Source organism: Phascolarctos cinereus, unplaced genomic scaffold (genome assembly GCF_003287225.1).
Source record: "Phascolarctos cinereus isolate Bilbo 61053 unplaced genomic scaffold, phaCin_HiC Scaffold_1;HRSCAF=81, whole genome shotgun sequence".
Classification (NCBI taxonomy): domain Eukaryota; kingdom Metazoa; phylum Chordata; class Mammalia; order Diprotodontia; family Phascolarctidae; genus Phascolarctos; species Phascolarctos cinereus.
Window position 1 is genome coordinate 169,997,558 of NW_027555514.1, and position 21,298 is coordinate 170,018,855.

General features: G+C 38.3%; 1 protein-coding gene across 2 annotated transcripts in view; it reads right to left on the reverse strand.

Moving 5' to 3' along the window:
* RBM17 (RNA binding motif protein 17) overlaps positions 1–19,639 on the reverse strand; it is a 41,325-nt gene extending 21,686 nt beyond the window's left edge. The window contains exons 1-5 of one of the 2 annotated variants that reach the window (XM_020965102.2): positions 19,432–19,639; positions 10,538–10,684; positions 6,104–6,220; positions 3,832–3,998; positions 46–143 (exon numbers count right to left, since the gene is read on the reverse strand). In XM_020965102.2, the coding sequence (XP_020820761.1) occupies positions 46–143; positions 3,832–3,998; positions 6,104–6,220; positions 10,538–10,666 (511 nt within the window). In that variant the 5' untranslated portion in view covers positions 10,667–10,684; positions 19,432–19,639. The remainder of the gene's footprint in view (positions 1–45; positions 144–3,831; positions 3,999–6,103; positions 6,221–10,537; positions 10,685–19,431) is intronic. The other variant, XM_020965103.2, reaches the window with a different exon arrangement.
* Positions 19,640–21,298: the final 1,659 nt, after the last annotated feature.

Sequence of the window (21,298 nt, forward strand, 5' to 3'; positions counted from 1 at the left end):
GGGCGGGGCAGCAGATGACAACCATAGCATTTTCTTGTTCCTTACTTCTTTTCCTCCTTTCTCGCTCATAATCTTCATCTTCATCAGAATCTGGATCTGGTCGTCTTGAAAACCCACTAGCTTCATGCCTGTCTTTACGCCTCCTAAAAATATAGGAAACAAAATATTCATAAAACCTTACTAATTGGGTGTTCAAGTAGAGGCTTTATAAACATTTTTGGGGATGTTGTGGAGGGATTCATATTTCAAGTAGATTGGACTAAATTACCTTTAAAGTCCCTTCAAAGTTACATTTGAAATTTAGAGAAGTGTTGCTATGGAATTGACTTTGACTTGCTCTTACACAACAAATGTCTATAGTTTCTCTTTCTATCAAAAGATCATAAAATGTTAGAAAATGGATTGTAATTTAGATGTTATATAGTACAACATCCTTGTTTTCAGATTAAAGTTCTATTTGTGCAGGAGACTGGAACATAAGAATGCAAAGGACAATAAAGCAGTACCAGTGTAGAATCCAAACGGCATCAATTTAGCAAACCTAATGTGAATACAGTTTAACTAAGAACAAAAAGATCACTATAGCTTTGTCTTTTTCAATTTGTGAACTATCTTAGTACAGATAAAAAAAACATTTCACTAGCAACAACTAAAGTGTCAAGACCAGGACTTATAAACCTGTGTTAGAGTAATATAGAAACGCCTTATTTGTTGCTAGTGAAATGATGAACAAAATAAAACACTTTAGCTCCTAAATATCTAACATAACGTTATGTTCTTTTGCTTTGGAAAAAAAATGACTATTATTTAGACTATGACATGCAATTGCATGGCCATTCTACTGGATTATCTTATCATTACTTGGAAGGGTTAGGCACTGAAAATGAACCATGAGCAGGCTCCACAATTAGAGAATATGTATAAAGAGACCTGGATACAATTTGGGAAACTACTGTTCTTTTGTAGATACCAAGTAACTTCCAAGTGAAAAAAAATCTTTCCAATACAACCATGTTCATAATGTCAGTGCAGAGTTGCAAATCTGGGAGCACCACAATCTCTGTGAAATTAAAGTTGTCGCCAATCCAAAAAGCAATGAGAGGTTTGGTGAGGGATGACAAATGGATGGTCAGAATACTCCACTGGTACCTTTAAAAAGACCCCCAGGGGAAGGCATCCAGCACAAAAGAAGATACCTCTGAGGAGGAGCTATAAAAGAACATAGACACAAAGGTAAAGAAGGCACGGTTGAGTTTTGAATGTAGAGTATGCCTACCTTGATAAGCTCACAAATCTACTAAAGTATTTAAGTATATTCCTTGCATTTTTAAAAGGCAGATAAAGTTAAACTCTTGCTAGCTATAAAATATTGGCCGTGAAGAAAAAAATGTATTTCTGGCTCAAATGAAGGTATTTAATGCCATGCAGGACAGGTATTAAATATGTATATGATATATAATGTTATGAAGGATATATTATATAATAAGTCTTTAATCACCATTGTGACACAGGGAAAGGAGGGAAATAAATGTCCCAAGACTGTCTCAATCCTCTCAAACCCACTGCTGCTCCATTCCAATCCCAGAGCAATCCTAGGCAAGTTAATATGCCCAATTCCTGCCCATCTCTGTTTTCCACCCACACCCAGGCCTCATTCTGCTTTAGTGCAGAAATGTCCAGAGTTTAGCTGTTACTCTGAAATGGAATGAATGTTACTTCTAGCTTTCATGTATCGAAGGATATATCATCTACATGTATTTCCATATTTTCTTAAAGACTCTAAATGGAAAAAAAAATAGCAGAGAGAAGAGGGGGCATTTTAAGTGCCTTTTCTTTTGTTGATAGCAATGAGAAAAATACAAACCCTTGGAAATTCTTAGTGGAGCTGTGTGCCTACTTCAGCACAAGTTGACTATGAAATTGAGTTATGTTCCCCACTGGCCAGAGATAAATCCTAGTTGGGACCAAGAGTTGGTGGTAAAGCAAAAAAGGCAGCTCAAACCTTGAGGCCCACTGATAAAAATAAAGGGGTGAAAAGGATCAGATACGGGCTGATATGCATCCTTGGAACTTATGACAGGAGGAATAGCCTTCAACCTCAAAAACTCCTTACTCCACCCCTCTACTTTATTTTTTTTTCACCCTCAGAGACCGAATCCTGTCAGAAAGTACTATTGCTGGTCATTTTTCAACCATTTCTCTTCGCTGGTCATACAATGCTGGAGCCAATATGGCAAATATTACAGGAAAAATAGTAAATTCTTAACTTATCCCATCTCCAAAGTTGATGCCTAGTCCCTTATAAGGATCCCAGATCCTCTTCCCCACCATATTCATTAGATCTCCACTCTACTCAGATAATTTCCCAGTCCTTCTGTCTGGTAGATGGGATGAGGGAATTGTCAAACCCCACTGCCAAGGATACTGAAGAATATGTTCCTGGTATTCTAAAATGGAACTGTGAATGTGTCTTAAAAGAAATATCATACATAATGCTCAAATTCATTCTATAACAAGATTCTTCAGGTATATAATACCAAAACAAATAGCTTTTCTTTACACTGAACTGGAAACCAATCAGATGTTGTAACACTGTTTATTTGGGAAGATATGTTTTGAGCTCTAAGTAACTTACAAACTTTCAGAATATAACCCATTTGTAAGTTTTGGACTTCCTATACTGGATTTCTGTGTTTCTACACAAAGTATTTTAAAAAGCATTTGCTATTTTTTGTTGGTTGAGTCACGCATGACCACAAGCTGCAGAAAACATTAATGTATGTTCTGGTTAACATTTGTGTCACACTTCATTCTAGCACTAATGTAAACCAATGACAGGGTATTTGGGAAAAACTGAGAGCACACACTATTGTTTTATCCTTCACTGTATGCAGGATAATGATTTAACACTGAGTCAATTCAGTTCAAACACTGAGAATTCTGTCAACTTTGACCTTCACACTGTCAATTTTAGTGAGCAACTAGTCACTTTGTGATAGTAAGTGAATAATTTTTTCAACCAACTGAAAGACAGAAAGGCACTGTTTGAAGAAATCTCTTCTAAGTTACTTTAGTAACAATAGGATTTTATAAATATGCACTACAATCAAAAGAGCATGAGTAAGATCTATTTTTGATAATAATCAGTATGGATAACACCTGGTTACACAGGGTGTCCCAAAAGCCTTTGAGACACCCTGTATTACTTTAATAAACGTTCACAGGCTTCTGTCAAGGGCTTGACAGAAATTAGGCTACAAGTGAACAGGTCTTTAGAATAAAAATGAAAACTGGCAAAATCATATTTCTTCAAACCATTAAAGCTCCTTGCCATAAGCAATTATAACAGCAAGTGTGGCAAGAACTGATAAGACTATCCTAGCTTAGTTACTTAAAAAAAGCTTCAAATATGCAAGGTTGTGATAAACGAAGATTCACATGTCAGTGATCAATCATCTTTCTATATACTGATGTTCTCTTTTGGAATCTTACAGATTTTTTAGTTAGAGATAATTTAGATTGTGTTAAAATTATTAATCTAACTTGCTTTCTACAAAATCCATACACATGAAGAAACTAAGAACCATTTGAAGATGCCATGACAATGACAAAGACTCCCTAGAAATTATGCCTAATTCTGTCTGCCTCACTATTTGTACTAAACTTTAAGACAATAACAAAAAAATCATAATTAGAAAATAAATGTCTTGAGACATGATTAATTTGATAAAGAGAAAACAGATTTGAAAATTAAAGTTCATGGCTACATGCTAATATTCCAATTAAAAATACAAGAACTGGATTATTTGAAAATCCAAAATTGACTCTTACTTTTCTCTTTCTTCAATCTCTTTTTGCCTTTCCAGCTCCCGCTGTCTTTGGCGTTCCTCCCTTTGACGTTTTACTACTTTCTCATAATCATTAGGAAACATGGGATCATATTCATCAGCTAATGGAATCAAAACTTCTCCTGCAGAAAATCCACTAGGCACAGGATCCTAAAGAAGAGTCAAAATTCCAAAGTCAGATACCAGAATCATATTATGTAACTGTCACTATCCATAACATTCTGCAAATACAGAATTTTTTTGGCAACCCACCAGAAAAAAAAGGGAAAAAGGAAGGAAATACTTTAAATCTAACTTCTTCTTAGAGGAGGTAGCGTGATGAAAAGTGAATTGCACTTGCACTCAAAAACGTGGGATTGCATCCTGGCTCTACCACTAGATTATGTTACTTCACTTTACCTCACAAGTCACTTCATCTCTCTAGGTCCATTTACTCCTTTGTAAAGTGACAGAGTTTTTACTACATGATTCCTGAACGCCCCTCGAGTTCCAAAATGCTGTATTTCTAATTCATAAACTACTCAAACACTGCCTAGGTAACACAGTGAATAACTTTACAATAACAACATGTAGAAATCAATTTAATGTGAAGGAAACAATTCTACTTTAAAAAAAAATCCTATATCCCTTCCAAAAAGGGTTACAAGTCTCACATGGATGGATGTGATTCCCATCACATCCAAAGCCAGTTGTACCTTCTAATTTTTTAGTCTAATGATCAAATCTGGTATGGGGGAGCTTCCATCTTCCTTTCTACATATTCAGAAACTGAAACAATTATTTAAGTTGAAGCTCATTCACCCAATGCTACCTAAGATGGAAATGAAATAATAAGAGGCAAGGCTAACTGGAAAATAAAATATCAAAAATGATACTTTAAGGCTGAGACTCCATTTCATAGTATGATTCCTAGAAACCCTTTGTAAATTACCTTTTCCTTCTAGTACAAAATTTTAAGTCTGTCATACTAGGGATATTTCCTATGATTTTCCCCCAAAGGGATCTCAAGTGATTTTTACTAACAATTATTCTTTACTAATATTTCTCATTAAAAACAGAATGGAACTTAGGGCCCTCAAAAGTTTCACTTACTATTTTAGCGACCCTGCAAAACAAGATGATTTCGATACCAAAAGTTAAATTTGTTTTTGTTTGCTACTTGTGATAGACACTTTGTGGGGAAAGAAAGTTAAAATACACAGGGTTACTTCAAAAGGTATACTTTGTACTTAAAAGTATAACTGTTATCATAATGATATAAGATAATGTGGATTCAATCACAGACCTAAATCTAACTCATATTCTTTATCAGACTATTATTCAAGTTAACATTTTTACATCATTGGGCCAATGCATCAGTTTTGTTATCATCTAAGACCTTCTGTTTACACTACATAAAAGTAATCAGAAAAACAACTAGAAAATCCTTTAACATGTAAAATGCAATGCTCCTAAAGGTGTTAATTATGTATTTAAGTGAATTTAAAAGTCTTAAAAACATAAATTATATTTATATGTACACACATATATATGTATATACATGCACACCACACACACACACACACACACACACACACACACACACATACTTTACTATCTTTTCAGTTACTATTACAGTAGGAAAAAAACTGATGATCAGCCGAACAATTTACATACTATTATCATCACAGGTAATTTGGCAACATGTAGGCAAGCTAAAAGTGCTAGCGTGAAGGTCAATGTTAAAATATTTTTTGTTACTTCAAAATCTGACAGAAAATAATTCTTAATGTCTGAATTGAGTTGATTTAAATATGCATCCTAAGTACACTAAAGAAAAGCAATAAGGACTAATGGTGTTTTAACTGAAACAAAAAACAAAATGTAAATACCACAGTTCATAAAATATCGACTACTAAACATTAGTAACTGTATTAGTACACAGCAGTTAGCTACACTGATGGTTCAGAAAGATTTGGAGTATAAAAGAGTTTTCCACGTGACCTTGTTTATATCATTAATTTACTTAACTTTTACATGCCTTGGGTTTGTCTCACGAAAAATGTGAATAATAATGATTGTTTTAAAGAAACATTAATGATAACTTTAAGAAAAGTTAATGATGATTTCAAGGACTTGGCAAAAAAAAAAGGGGGGGGGTAAAAACCAAACTACAAAGAAGTAAAATGCAAAATTTTATTGAAATTAAGAAAAAAAAATCCACAAGCAAGTGAAGTGTGGGCTATTTGGCGTTTCTCTCTATGAGCTAGTCTCACCTTTAAGCCTGCTGCCACATGAGGTGGGGTATCTACAATCTGCCGGTCATCTGAAGAGCTCCCTCGTTTCAGATCAATCACTGGAGCAAGGACCGTACTTTGTTTTGTCCTCTGGCTCTAAAATCAAAAGACAGATATTGTGAAAAATATATTGAAATTTTGAATTCAAGTTCTTACCAATTAAGAAAATTAGTTTTGTTTCTGCAATAGCAATTCTTTTGCACCCAGAAAACCAATCTCAAAATATTAACAATTTATCAGCAATATGTTGATTTAATAGGACTTTTATTCTTATCACAAAAATAACCAGTAATAATCTACCTGAATTCAAAAATTTAGTTTGACCTAATAATCAAAAAACACAACTAGGAGGAATCAGGCATTGCTAAGGGGATAATGATCACCCTCCTTTTTGCCTCCGATCTTTGTCCTTTATTTTTTTTATCCACAAATAAAATGCAAATTTTATAATATAGCTCTCTCTGGAAGCTCACCACATTTTTGCAATCTTTCAAACATACAAACTATGGTAATTTTCATTCAATTAGGTCCTCAATGTCTTTAAATTATACAAAGAGCACTAGAAATATGGTGATCTTGTGGAAAGAACAGTGGAATGAGAAATCAGTAGATCTAGTTTTGAGGGCAGGATCTAAAAATGGGGTTAACCACTGTATGTCTAAGTCTCAGTTTTCACATTTGTAAAATGAAAAGATTTTCATTAAATACCTCAAAGGACTTTTGTGAAGAAAAAACTTTACTAAACTGCAAAATGCTGTATAAATGTGAGCTAATCAATAGAAAGTAAGATAAATGCAGTATTCTAATCCAGTATACTAAAACTCTTACACTATAACCACATAAGAAATAAAATCTTAAAATATGGTCAAGAACAATAATATGAAACTCAAATAGAAACTGATCCCAGAGGGTAAAATATTGACTTAGAAAACTACAAATTAACATTACATATATGCTGTATTACATTTTAATTTATTTTGGCAAACATTTTTCAATTACATTTTCATCTGGTTCAAGTGCACTTGAGAGTTTTGTGGCTAGGAGTTTGACCCTCTGGTCAAGAACATCTTTATTATATATAACAATGATTAAAATCACATAGATTTTTCTTTAACTTTTTCCATTAAAAGGGCATGATTTTTATGTAGCTAGTTTTATCTAATAAAATAATTTTATTGATGTAAATACAACAAGCCATATTTCTACAGGTGGGAACTCAATATAGCAGTTCAGAGGAAAAGACTAAAAAACAATGTCCACATTCAACACAGCAGATTTTAACTGCAACATTTTTAATACTCAGAATAATGTATGTCTTTTTTTTTTTTTGCAATTGGGGTTAAGTGACTTGCCCAGGGTCACACATCTAGTAAGTGTCAAGTGCTTGGTCCAAGGCCGCATTTGAACTCAGGACCTCCTGACGTCAGGTCTGGTGCTCTACCTACTTCACCACCTAGCTGCCCCTTAGAATGATGTATGTCAATCTTCATCTTTCTTCTGAGTATTTTACCATTTTTTTTCTAATAACATTTTATTTTTTTAGGAAATTGGGGTTATGTGACCTTCCCAGGGTCACACAGCTAATAAGTGTCAAGTGTTTGGTCAGAGGCCGGATTTGAACTCAGGTCCTCCTGACTTCAGGGCCAATGCTCTACTCACTGTGCCACCTAGCTGTCCCATACCATTTGTTTTCATCTGTAACTTCTTCTGAACTGAGAGTTGGTTTATTAAGCAGGAAGTTCAATTTTCATGTAGTATCAAAAATGTGTCAATTACTAAATTTTAGTAAGATTATAATCACTTTGCAAAGCAAAGTAAAATGACTTCAAATAAAATTTACTTTAAAAGTAAAATGACTTCATGAAACTGATCTGAAAGGATACTCACATAAGGATATAAAGGATTCACAGAATCAGAACTTAGAGTAACCTTAGAGTTCACACAATCTAATGCTTTACTCAGTGAATAAATTCCCTTTACAAAATCCCTGACAAATAATCTATCAGAATCTGCTCAAATACTTTTAGTGATATTGGATTAATTGGGTTGTGAAACTGCCTACTCCATTTCCAAATATTTCTATAACTGCTAGGGACTTCTTCCAAATTTTCGGCCCAAATCTGCCTATCTATAACTTCTACCAATTGTCAAATATTTAGACACTTCAAATCTTAAAAGTTATGCTCCTCCAAGTCTTCTCCAGGCCAAACATCAATAAATCCTTCAAACATTACTCATTAAACAAAATTTAAATATAGGAATTTTAGAGTAGAAAGGGACAAAGAGAAAAATTAAGAGACTATAGAGTTTTGAAAAGCAGAACAAATCTGAACTCTTAATTCAACTACAAACCTTATAAAACAGTTAAAAGGAAATCCAAGCAGATTTGGTTAAACAATTTTTTTCCCCTGAAATGAATTTTTAAGCAGACATATTTGATAGTTAGGTTAAAAAACAAAACCATCTCTACTTGCCATCAAATTACATAAAAATAAGTTACTAGCACACTGGATTTTTACTTGTTAAAAATAACAAGAGTCTAAACAGAATATTAGTTCATACTAGGAAAAGGATTTAAATATTCTTTAAAATTTAACTTATTTTATCTTTTTTCAATTAACATTTTCTTTCCCTCCTACTGTCCCCAGAAAAAATGAAACCTTTGTTTGAAAATACATACATATGTTTATATATGTAGTCAAGCAAAACATATTCCCACCATTAGCCACATCAAAAAATGCATGCCTCATTCTACATCTTGAGTCCATCAGTTCTCTTTTCATGAGGTGAGCAGTATACTTCATCACTAGTACTCTGGAATCCTGACTGGTCATTATATTGATTAGTGTTCTTAAGTATTTCATAGTTGTTTATCTTTAGAGTGTTGTTCTTACAGAAATTATTTTTCCATTGTCCTTATTTTACTCTGTATCAGTCCATATAAAAAAATTAGTCTCTTTGAAACCATCAAATTCATTTCATTTTTTAACGGAGAAATAATATCCCATTATATTCATGCACCATAATTTGTTTAGCCATTCCCTAATTGACTGGCACCCCTTTTCTTTCCAGTTGTTTGCCATTACAAAAAGAGTTGCTATAAATCTTTTTCTACATGTGGATCCTTTTTCTCTTTCTTTAAATTCTTTGGGGTATAAGCCTAGGTACTGCTGGGTCAAAAGCAATGGATTCTGGGGACATAGTTCAAAATTGTTTTCCAGAGAGACTAGACCAAATTACAGACCTACCAACAGTGCATTAATGTGTCTGTTTTTCAAGCACACTATATTTTCCAATATATGTCATTTTTCTCTTTTGTCAGTTTTATCAGCTTGTTATGTGTGAGGTAGAACCTAAGAGTTGCTTTAATTTGCAGTTTTCTGATCATTAGCGATTTGGGTGCATTGCATTTTTCAAATTACTGTTGATGATTTGGACTTCTTCCCTTGAAATCCATCTGTTCATATCTATTGACATTTATCAATTGCGAAATGGCTCTCCCATAAATCTGAATCTGTTCCTTATATACCCTGGAAATGAGAACATAATTCATCAGAGAAACATGCTACAAAGTTTTTCCCCAATGGACCCAAGTCTCCTTGTATCAAGACAATGGTACATCAGAACATTAACATCATTAAATGTTTCTTTTACTCAATTCTGTCAACACAAACTACTCAATGTTTGTTGATGATGATCATCTAGTAAAGGAATAAGAAAAGTTATACCCCTTATGTACCAAATCTTGAATAATGGGGAGCATACTGTTAATACAATATGTAGAGTAACAGAACCAGTATCAAACTGTCAACAAGCATATATTAACCATCTACTATCTGACAGTGGTTTATAAAGTCAAAACTGAAAAAGTCCCTGCTCTCAAGGAGCTTACATTCAAAGGGGAAAACAATATGAATATTTAGGACATATAAATATTGAATTCAGGGTAACCTTGGAGAAGGCACCAGCAGCTGAGAGGATGAAGAAAACCTCATGGAGAGGTGATGAACTGAGTTTTGAAGGAAACAAGGGATTCCAAGAAACAGCAGTTAAGAGGGAAAAGCATTCCAGGTCACCCTTTTATCAGAAATAAAGCAATTTGTTTTCTTCATGGCTCAAAACAACATAGCTTCTACTAAAAGAATCCTGGTGACAGTGCTAGAAGTTGTCTTTGCACTGCCTCACACCACCACACATTCTAAAATCATAGCAGGGATTGGGGAAGAAAATTGGTTCTGGACTTGACTACAACTACATTTTACTCTCAGACTCACCCCTACAAATACATATGCCACTAAGCCACCCACCAGCCCAATCACAAAGGAAGAAAACATCTGCTATAACCAAACCATTTGTGATCCTGAGGGTAACCAGCCCTATACTGCAGATGTCTGACTTGTTCCTGGTTATTACCTTTACCTTTGCTTGGGTTAAAGCTGCCTTCTTGACCTGTAGCTGAGACTGTAGGAGTTTGAAATTTTTGGACCAGCCTTCCGTTTTTGAATCACTGGTCTCCACTCCCAGGTCATCATACAAGGACATCTTTTCTTCTTTTTAAAGCTAAAGGACAAGAGGGGGGAAATGGAAGTTAGAAGACAGCATGTATATGAATACTAGGCAGAGAGCAAATAAGCTTCCAGATCTTTGGATCTTAACAAAGGGTTCAACCATCAAGAAATTGAAAATCGTAGTTCCAATGCTAATATATCTTAGAATCAATAAACACAGAATTCTGGAACTAGAAGGAACATCACAGATCTAGTCCAAACTCCCTCACCTTACAGATTAGGAAACAGTGACCCAGTGAGGTCAAGTGATTTGTCCAAGATTACACAGTCTACGAAGCTAAGAGAAGCCAAAGCCCAGGTTACCTCAGTTCTAGTTCTGTACTCTTTCTCCTACACCACACCACGTGGCCTCCTTTCTGCGCCATTTTTGTAAATACTTTTAGACAATTCCGTGTTTATTGCTCATGGGAAATTTGTAATGAGTGATTCATAAGTGAATTTTTCTTGTTTCAGAAAATATAAGTATAAACCTAAATTCTGAATTCAACTATCATTAAACACCTAAACATCCGTGTCTCAAATGTTATTTTTACTGCAATGTTAAAAATCAAAAGACAACCCCTCCCTCAGTCTCTATCACAAAGGTGGTACATTAATGCTCAAACATGAAGCTCAAACAGAAACCCACCAGACATTAGAACAAAAACTCCTTTAGAGCAGGGACCGCTTCATTCTCAACATCAAGCACAAAATAGGTGATTAATAAATGCTTACTAAATGACTGAATTGTAGATGTCAAGGGAGCCCCAACATTGAAAAAGAAATTGTGTTTCAAAGTGTGTTGGAATTTGGGACACATTTAAATGTGTTATAATGGTGGTTAAAATCTAAGGTTCAACTCACAAATGTGCATAATGTGGCACTAACACCAGCAGTCAAAGCTCTGTGTCCTGGAAACAAGGGATCATGCATTACAGAATAGAAAAAAAGAAAATTATCTCTCCTCTTGGATGCAGAGTCCAACATAAGAAAAGGGAGGGGCACCAGGCCAATATCCCTACTTCGTTCTTTTTCTCACCCTAAACATAACATTTTCCAAAAGCCTCAGGTGATTCTGGCCTTTAGCTTTCCTGACATATTCGTCAAGAAACATATGACACATTAGTGTTCGTCTCAGTTATCTATCTTTCCTTTCATCTTTCGTACATTTTTTAAAAACATATCAGTTCATTCATATGAACACATAAACTAAGGGTAGTTTTTCTCTCCTGGACTATCATGACCTCTAACATCACATGTTCACTCTCTCCCAAGGCTCTCATTCCTTCTATTTCTTCTGGATGGTCAGAATCAGGTACAGAACAAAAATTCATTTAATAGCTTTTACTTTCTCAAAGCTGAAATTATCAACAAAGTAAGAAACTGACAAGTGTTCTACTTTTAGTAGAGACAGGCCTGCCCCTCCCTTTCCTCTTATAATTATATGCTGCTTATTGTGTGATCTGTGTCAGGACTTGGGGTGCAGGGGTCTGAAAGCCATCTTTGAGTACCGAAGATGTCACATAGGAGAACTGGACTTGTTCTTCTTGGTCCTAGAGGGCTGAACTGGGAGCAATGGGCAGTTTCAAAGAAGCAAATGGAGGTCTGAAGTGAGAAAATACTCTCCCATTCCATGCCGTGCCCCGTGCCCCACACCCCCACCCCCCTAGCAGCTGAAATCTCATCTAAGAGCAGAATGGATAGCATCATTGTAGATCTTCAGGCATGGACTAGATGACCATTTGCTGGGAATAGTATAAAGCCGTTCAGGTATAGGTTGGACTTGGTCATTTCTGGGGTTTCATCCAAGACTGCTTCTGTGAACTCATCATTCATTTTCTTTACCTGACTGGGCATTCTGAAATATACTCCTATAAAGGTATCACTTGTTCATACTATTCTTTTTTTTCTGTTCCCAAATACTTCTTAACCATTTTTCACCTCTTAGGTTCAAGGTTTTCTACACAGCTGTATATATTTTGGACATGCAATGTTTTTTCCCTTTTGTCTAATCTAGTTTTTTAAGCACAGTTCCTGGCACAGAGTAAGAACTTAATAAATGCTAACCGACAGATTTAGAATAAAGTTTATCATTACCTCTCAAGACTCATAATTGAGTTAGGATTTCTATCCCACCAAATCTCATTAAGACTTAGGAGAATTCCATTATTTCCTTGTGTTAAGATAACAATTTTACTTTATCAACTATAACAACATGAACATAAATCTCTGAGGACATGAATATCGTTTCTATCTCTTTTCTCATCTTTTTTTTGGTGCATGTATTACTGAGTAGTTTCTAATGTTAGTTTTAGGTCACATCTTTATTACATGATAAGAAGTGTTCCCTCTCAATGCCAAATTTAACAGTTGTAAGTTCACCTTTGCCCTCTTCTCTATTTTCACTTTCCAAGACTCTCTGCATTAGACTGGCAAGTCTCCAGGAGAATACATCCTTACTTGTTCTCACCAGATTCACAAAACAGAGAATCTCGGATTTGTAAGAGATCTCAGAATTAATCTAGTTCTACCCACAGACCTATAATCACAAGTGACATGGGGCAAGAACCTTAAGGTATTAGATAACCAAACGAGCTTCATTTGACATTAACAGAAATAAACATCTTCAAGCACTTTATGTTAAAACAAACAAACCAGTTATTCTTAAAGCCTAGGAGGAAAAGAATAAAAGGAGAACTTCAGATATCCAGTAACTCTTTCCCACAACCTTCAGTCCACGAACTATGTACTTTCACAAAAGTCAATCAACAGGAAGCTCTGCAGTGTTTTCTGTGAATTCTACTCTACCATTTTACTTAAAGATGGTTCTATGAACAAGTCAGTTCAATCTATCTCAATACTTTTTCAAACTCCTGGATTCTTTATAGCTTTCTGGCTAGACTATAAGCTCCTTGAGGTCAGGGACTCTTTTTGCTTTTGTCCCCAGAGGCTAGCACCCAGAGATGCTTTTGTCTGGCATTTAAAATAAATGTTTGTTGATCAAGTAGCCCTATTAAATTCAAGTCATTATGTTGGGTTCTGAAATAACTTTAAAAAAAAAAGGCTAAGACAAATACAATTAAATGTTAACTACACACCTCTAACAGCAGGGGGAAAAGCCTATAAAAGGTCTACTAATAAATAAGAAATCTCAGTTCGGAAAGTATCCAAAGTCAAATTTTTATCTAAAGACTCTCCTGTCACTAAGCAGCTCTTTCTTTCCATATACATTGCAAAGGGAAAATGTCTATTCCCTTGAACCTAAAAAAAACATATAGTGAAAAGCAAAAAACCAATGTCAATAAAATATGTAGCTACATGAAACACATGTCCAATAATCAATCATTTCTTAAACTGAAGACATACAGATTGTATACAATAACAGCAATATTGTTTTAAGAACTAAGCGAATTATTATTTTGTCTATTGTAAATAATCAAATTAACTATAAGGGATATATGAAGAAAAACATTACCTGCATCCAGAGAAAGAACTGATAAACAGATGTATAGAAAAATTTTATATATACCTATTTGTGTCTAATAGTAGCCATCTCTAGGGCTGGGGGGAGGGAAAAAAAGAGAAATTTACATAATAATTTTCTGCATATTTGAAAGGAATAGCAAGTTATGCTTAGTAGGGTTGCAGTTTCCTATACAACCATCTTTTTATTGTACTGTTATGGAAATGCTTGTTTTATTCCATAAATTAAAAATAAAATGAAAAAACTGAAGACAGAAATTTCTTACACCTCCAGGCACCCCTGCATTTGTTGCATTTTAAAACAAAAAAAGTTTTAAACAACGCACTTAAAAGTTTTCAGTTCACTCAAACTCAGTGACACCACTACTACCCAAATAACAGGATAAGATGGCTAGCACATGGAAAAAAGATTTTTTTAAAAAAAGCAGTTCACCAAACTAAAAAGAAAACATACTGCATTTGACAATACAATAATCCACACTCACAGTCTAATTCCTCTACAATGACATAAGGAAGGTGCATTTTCTTAACTCTTCCACAAGACCAATCTTGGTCATTATAATTACAAAGGATTCATTTTAATTGTTTTTTCTTTTCCACTGTAGTATTTGTGTATACTGTTTTCCTGGTTCTACTTACTTTTCTCAATTCATGTTTGTTAATAATTATTATTAACAAATAATCTACACAAGAGCCTAAACTGGGTGATATCTGTGAGCGTAGAAAAGGGGGGAAATGTTTTAGCAGTAGAAAAGACAAAGTGGGTAACTGATCAGATATATGAGGTGAATAAGAAAGGAGAGGTGAGGATGTTAATAATAATAATTTGTTAACATATTTTGTTCGTTAATAATACTAGCTAGCATCTGTATAACATTTTAATGTTTCTAGGTACTTTACATGTGGTATCTCTTGGTCTTCACAACAACCCTGCAAGGTAGGTACTACCTCATTCACCATTTTACATATGAGGAAACTGAAGCCAAAAGAGGTTAAGTGACTTGGACAGGGTCACACAGCTAGTAAGCTTGTGAGATGGGATTTCACCTCAAGTCTTCCTGATTCCAAGTCCAGCACTCTATGAACCTAGACACGTAACTGCTTATGTTAACAAATGTTACAGAACAGTAATATCTCATTACATTAATGTACATCAATCTGTTTATCTATTCTCAACTGACAGGCACCTATTTACAGTGCTTTGCTACCACAAAAAGCACTAGTAGGAACATTTTCTACATACGAGACCTTTTCGTCTTTGACATCTGTGGGGCCTAGTAGTGCTATCTGTAGGTAAAAAAGTGTGGATATTTTTGCCATTTTTTTCTTAAAAAGCCATAATTCCAAATGGCTTTCCAGAATGACTGACCCAATTGATGGTATCAACAAGAGTATATTAGTGTGTCTGTTTTTGGAAAGTGCCAATTGTTAGGAAATCATACATATCTTTGCAGCTCCCACACAGTGCAGCTCATTCATCACACCTCCTCCTCTACCCCAAGTCTTCTTTTCTCCAGGCTTAATAACCCAACTTCCTTCAGCTAATCTTCACGTGGCACTCCACTGGAGACTACCTTTCAGGTTGATACTGATTCTTCCTAAGATTTGGGCACAGAGCTCCAAATCCATCTCACTGAACTATCATTTCTGAGATTTCTGTCATGTGCTTTGATGAATGTAGGCACACTGTATAGCATTTCCCTCACCTACCAACCCAACAACTGTTTTTAAAAAATTGGTCTGGTATGACATGCTCTTGAAGAAGCCATAACTGACTTTTTGAGATCCCTTCTCCCATACTGAGAAATCATCCATCCTCCTTAACATGTTCTAGAATTGTATCAGGAATCAAATTCAAGCTCATTGGCTTACAACTTGCAGAGTCCACTCCCTTCCCCCTTTTGACAATCACAATGTCCCCATGAGCCCCTTACTCAAGGCATCTCAACTCAACATGTCCAAACTCATTTTTCCCTACCAAAATTCCCTCCCTTTTCCAATCACCTGAGTTCAAAATTTTGGTGTCATCGTCACCTCTTCGTTCTTACTCACATCACGTGTTTGATCAGTTATCCACTTTGTCTTTTCTACTGCTAAAACATTTCCCCCCTTTTCTATACTCAGACAGACATCACCCAGGTTAGGCCCTCATCACCACTTGCCTGGATTATTCTAACAGCCTCCTGACTGGTTTCCCTGCCTCAAGACACTCCGACTCCAAACCATCCTTCACTCTGCTGATCAAATGAGATACTGGTAAATCACTTGGCACAGTGACTGGCACATAGCAAGGCTCCTAATAAATACCTTTTCCCATCTCTCCTTCAAAGCCTAGGTCCAACAATGTCACTACTTTGGCCTCTACTCACCTACTGCTGAATGAAGCTGGAGAAAATTACCAAACTGCGCTGAGTTCACTACAAATTAGTTACATCATCTCAACTGCAATCCCACTGAAACAAGGCAATCCTTTTCTATCCCAGTCACAATAGAAGCTTTTCCAAACTTTTTCATCATTCCGCAGGCCCCACAGCTTCCTTCCCCCACCTCCCCAGCTGAGAACCTAATTTCACTGAACCTTTTTACTTTCTTGGTCCAGGGACCAAGGTTCTCAACTTAGGAGTCATCTTGGACTCCTCACTCTCATTTCATTCCACTTCTCCCCATAGCCAATCTGTTGCCAAGTTCTGTCACCTATACCTCTGTAGCATCTCTGGAATAGGCCCCCTCTGCTCCTGACATTGACACCCTTCTCTTTTGGGCCCTCATCTCCTCACACCTAGACCATTGCAACAGCCTGCTGGCTAGGACTAAGTCTTTCTCCACATTCCAGTCTACCCTCCACTCAGCCGTAAAACCGATCTTCCTTAAGTACAGGCCTGGCCACGTTAACTCCTTATTCACTGAGGTCTAGTGGCTCCCTATTACTCCCAGGATAAAATATAAAAGCCTTTGTTTGGTTCATAACCTGGCCCCTTCCTACCTTTCCTGTCTTCTTATACCTTACTTGCCAAGTCCCTCCCCACCCTCACTCCAAAGTAATCTACAATCAAGGGACACTGGCTTCCTTGCTGTTTCTCAAACAAGACACTCCATATTTTCGTATTCCTAAATCACAGTACTGGCCCTGGCACAATAACAGACATTTAATAAATGTCGGCTGATTAACTTCTTAAACCCTGCAGAACCGTGTCTGTCCTCCTGGAAGATACCACTGTAGAGTGGCCGCTAAGCAATAACACCAGTCAATTCTATCAGTACTCTTAAGATGTAATTATTTGGGGTCTGGTAACTCAAAATCATCAAGGTGAGTTAACTGCTCTGTAACTTTCTCCTTATTTACCTTTGATTAATCACCTCCCTATTGGCCATTTTTGTCCTTTTCTTTCCAATGCAAAGAACATTTTCCTTGTTAGAGAAAACAAGAAAAGTAAGAGTATGGCAGCTCTCATTTCTGTTGGTGGCTATCATTTCATTTACTGTGAGCACCAGGTACTTTTTTGATCTTCTTTTCCCCAAATATTATAAGCTCCCACCAGCCCTCCATGTTTGCAGCTGCTGTTCTTACCTTTCTTTGCCTATCTTCTCTCATCCTGAACTTCAGCAATCTTGACACTATTTTTAAAGTTTAGTATCTAAGTTCCTACCAGCTCATGCAGACATCTTCCAAGTGTTTTAGTTCTCTGCACATACACACCCGTCTCCTTGGGTAAGTCTCTTCTTTCCTTCTCATCAGACTCATTTCTTTGTATTTTCACAATTCACTCTTTGTTGCTTCTTATAGTTTCTAGTCAGACTTTTCAGGTAAAATTTTAGTCTGTGGGATTCTACCCATCCTTCCTCAGAAAACTTTGAAATCAACTCTCCCCAAAACAAGGGTACATGTCAAACTATACTCAGCTTTCCTCACCTAATCTATCATAAACATTAAAATGGAGTAGCCACTTTGTCCAAGATTCCCATCATTTCCACCCTAGCAACCAATTCCTTTCACTGGTGCCTTCACTTTTTGAAAAATGAAATGATCACTTTAGTCCCCCACCAATTCTATAATATTCCTCTGCACCAGGCTAGTGATCTGTTTCTTAAAAGAAGGGTCTCTGAAAGGGGAAAAAGGGGGAGACAAAAAGAAGAGGAAGAGGAAGCCAGAGTGAGAAAGGAGAGGAAGAAAGAGAAAGGTAAAGAGAGAAAAAAGGAAGAAGGTCAAAGAAAGAAAAGAGGAAGGGGGTCAGGGAGGGTAGCAGGAAGTTCGGAGATGGGATAGAAGGGGAAACAGAAGGGGGTGGCAGGGGGGTAGCAGGAAGGATAAGAGTAAAGAATAGGGTCCTCTCTACTTTTTGAAGGGGGTAAAGGAGGAGTAGCAAGAAGCTGGTGACAGAGAGCCAGGAGAAAAGGGATCAGAAAAAAGAAAGAGAAAGGGGTAGGAGGAAGGGGTCAGAGAAGGTAGGAGGAAAGATGTCAGAGAGAGAGGAGCAGGAAACCATTCGGAGATGGGATAGCTGGAAGGGGGTCACAGGGTTGACAGCAGGAAAGGGGGGTAAAGAAAGGAGAAAACAGGGAGTAAAAGAAAGGGTGAGAGGAGGGTAGTAGGCAGGAGGCGATAGGAAGGTTGTAAGAAGAAGTGGGGGTAGATAAGGGAGGTTAACAGGGAAAAGGTTGATGGGCGGTGGTAAGAAAGAGAGAAGGGGAGAAGCAAAAAGGGGATGGGGGAATAACAAGCAGGGGGTAAAAGGAGAGCAGTAAGAAGAAGGCTGAGAGAGGGGGTTGCAGGAAAAAGCTAAAAGCAGCGTACTCCTTACTCTTTGAAGAAAGGGGGAACAAGGAGGTGAAGTGAGAAAGGTAGCAAAACGAGGGGGGGCGCTGGAAGGGGCTCAGGAAGGAGATGCAGGCAGGGGGTGAAGGCGGGGTGGTAGGAGGAGCTGGGAGGGGGCAGCAGGAGGGGGGTTGGGGGCATAGCGGGAAGAGGCCAGGAAGGAGGAAAGGGGGGCACAAGGAGGGGATCTAGACGGGAGGAGGGGCCAGCAAACACCTCGAAGGAGCCCGAAGGGTCCGAGACCACAGGTGCCTGGGGCCTGGGGGCATTGGCCCCAGGCAGCCGGCCAGTCCCCCTCAGCCCCTCCGCAGCGCGGCCTAGAGCCAGCCCGAGCCCGGGACAGGGGGCCGGGGGCCGGCGTTCTCGCTCGGGCCGGGCCTGCGTGGGCCTCGGGGAAGCGGGGCGGAGGGAGGTCGGGGAGGCCAGGCGCGGGGCGGGTGCGAGGGGCGGGAGGGGTTACTCACCAGGGGAGCCCGGCTGACTTTCCCCATGGGCCGGAGCAGCGACGACGGCGGGGCTGGAGGCGGCCGGGGCTGCCGAGCCGAAGTGCGCAAGCTCCGCACCTCCACCAACCGCGTAAGGGTAGAGCGTCCCCGGAAGCGAGGCGGGAGAAGGATCATTAACGCAAACGGCGCAAGCGTCAGGAGACGCTAGACCGCGGTCTGTACGAATCCCTGCGCCAAATGCGTAGAGGAGCCCCGGCTCGCGGTCTGTGCCAGGGAGAGAGGGACAGGGGCAGGAGGGAGGAGCGGGCGTCTGGTTGTGGGGCGACATCTATCGGTCGGAGGCCCGGAGCACGTTTCACTCCCTCCTCTCCTTCCCCGTCTCCCGCTCAGTCCTAGCACAAGGTTCTGAGCTTTGGGAAGGGACCCTCGGGCGAGCTCTGTCCCCAGCTGCGCAGGCATGCGTTCAGCAGGCCATACGATCCCAGATGTAAAACTAATCTGGCCTCTTTTCTTCTCTCTCTGATGGCTTTAGCAATTACCTCGTCCAACAACCCAATTTCCCAGATGAGGAAACTGAATCCATGTCTTGCCTAGGGTCACATAGCTAGTAAATGTCTGAGGCAGGATTAGAACCTCATTTGAGGAGGACGGTGCTGAAGGAAACACAAGACTGGATTTCCAACCTGTAGGGAAGAGAAATAACCCCATTGCCATTTACTAGTCATGCCCACACTTTTCCTGTTTCTACAAAACAGTGGCTTTCCTTGGGACCACAGATTTTGGTCTCAGATGTTCCTTTAACTTTTTAGGATGCAGTGATATCCTTTTCTTATTTTTCCTTAAATTTAGCTGCCTTCTTTTCTTAAGGTGGCTTGACATCTGCAGCAAGATTAGGCCACTTTGCAACCAATTTTTTTGCAGATCAGCCCCAGGAGGGAGCAGCTGTGCGGCAGCATCAACCTCCAGGCCGCAGGGGACACTGTGGGAGGCAGAGGAGGGGAGACTGTCTAGCTCCTTCAGTGGGGGAGGGGCTTTAGCTCCTCCAGATTCTATCTTCCCTCTTAGGGCAGGGCCTCTCCAACCTGTCCTCATTCCCCTGGTTGACCTCCCATTAACTCCTTTGTCCCATGTAGTTTTCATTTATGATTTCCTGAAATAGAACCCTGGAAAATCAGGCTTTGATAAAGTCCATTGGGGTTCAAACGGAGCCCCTTGACCATGCCTTAGACTCAGATCACTCTGGCTCTTTCTACTGGCCAACAATAGGTCCCAGCCCAAGCCTCATTTGGTCATTACTTGGGCTCTGATGGCTCAGAGTGAGTGTAAATAGCAATCGTTTCTGTGCTGGCCAGAAACTTACCCCTCCCAGAATGATTCTTTTGGGAAGGCAAACTAGGCCATCTTTTGCCTCAGTTCTTACCTACCCTTTAATTACTGATTGGGTATTGCCTCAGACAAACTGAGACCTGAGAAAGACCCAAAAAGGCCAAGATTTCCCATTGTATCAAGGTCATCTCCAGTCATCCCAACCTATGTCTTGCCACTAGGCTACCATGTCTCTGAGGAGAGAGTGAAGCTGACTTCACACTGCCCTGACTCACTTAAATCCAATCCACTTGCAAGTCAAGACATTATCCTCCTCATGTCACTGGTCCTCTTCAAGAACTGAGGACAAACAACAACAGTGTCTTTCATTCAGCTCATGGGCCTTTCAGTAATTAATAATAATAATAGCTCAAGTTGGCTTATAATTTTAGTGCTTTTCTCACAGAAGTCCTGTGAGACAGGTAGTATAAATATTATAATCTCCATTTTATAGGTGAGGAACCTAAACCCAAAGAGGAGACTAGTAAATGTCTCCTCAGTTCTACATTTTGTAGGTAAT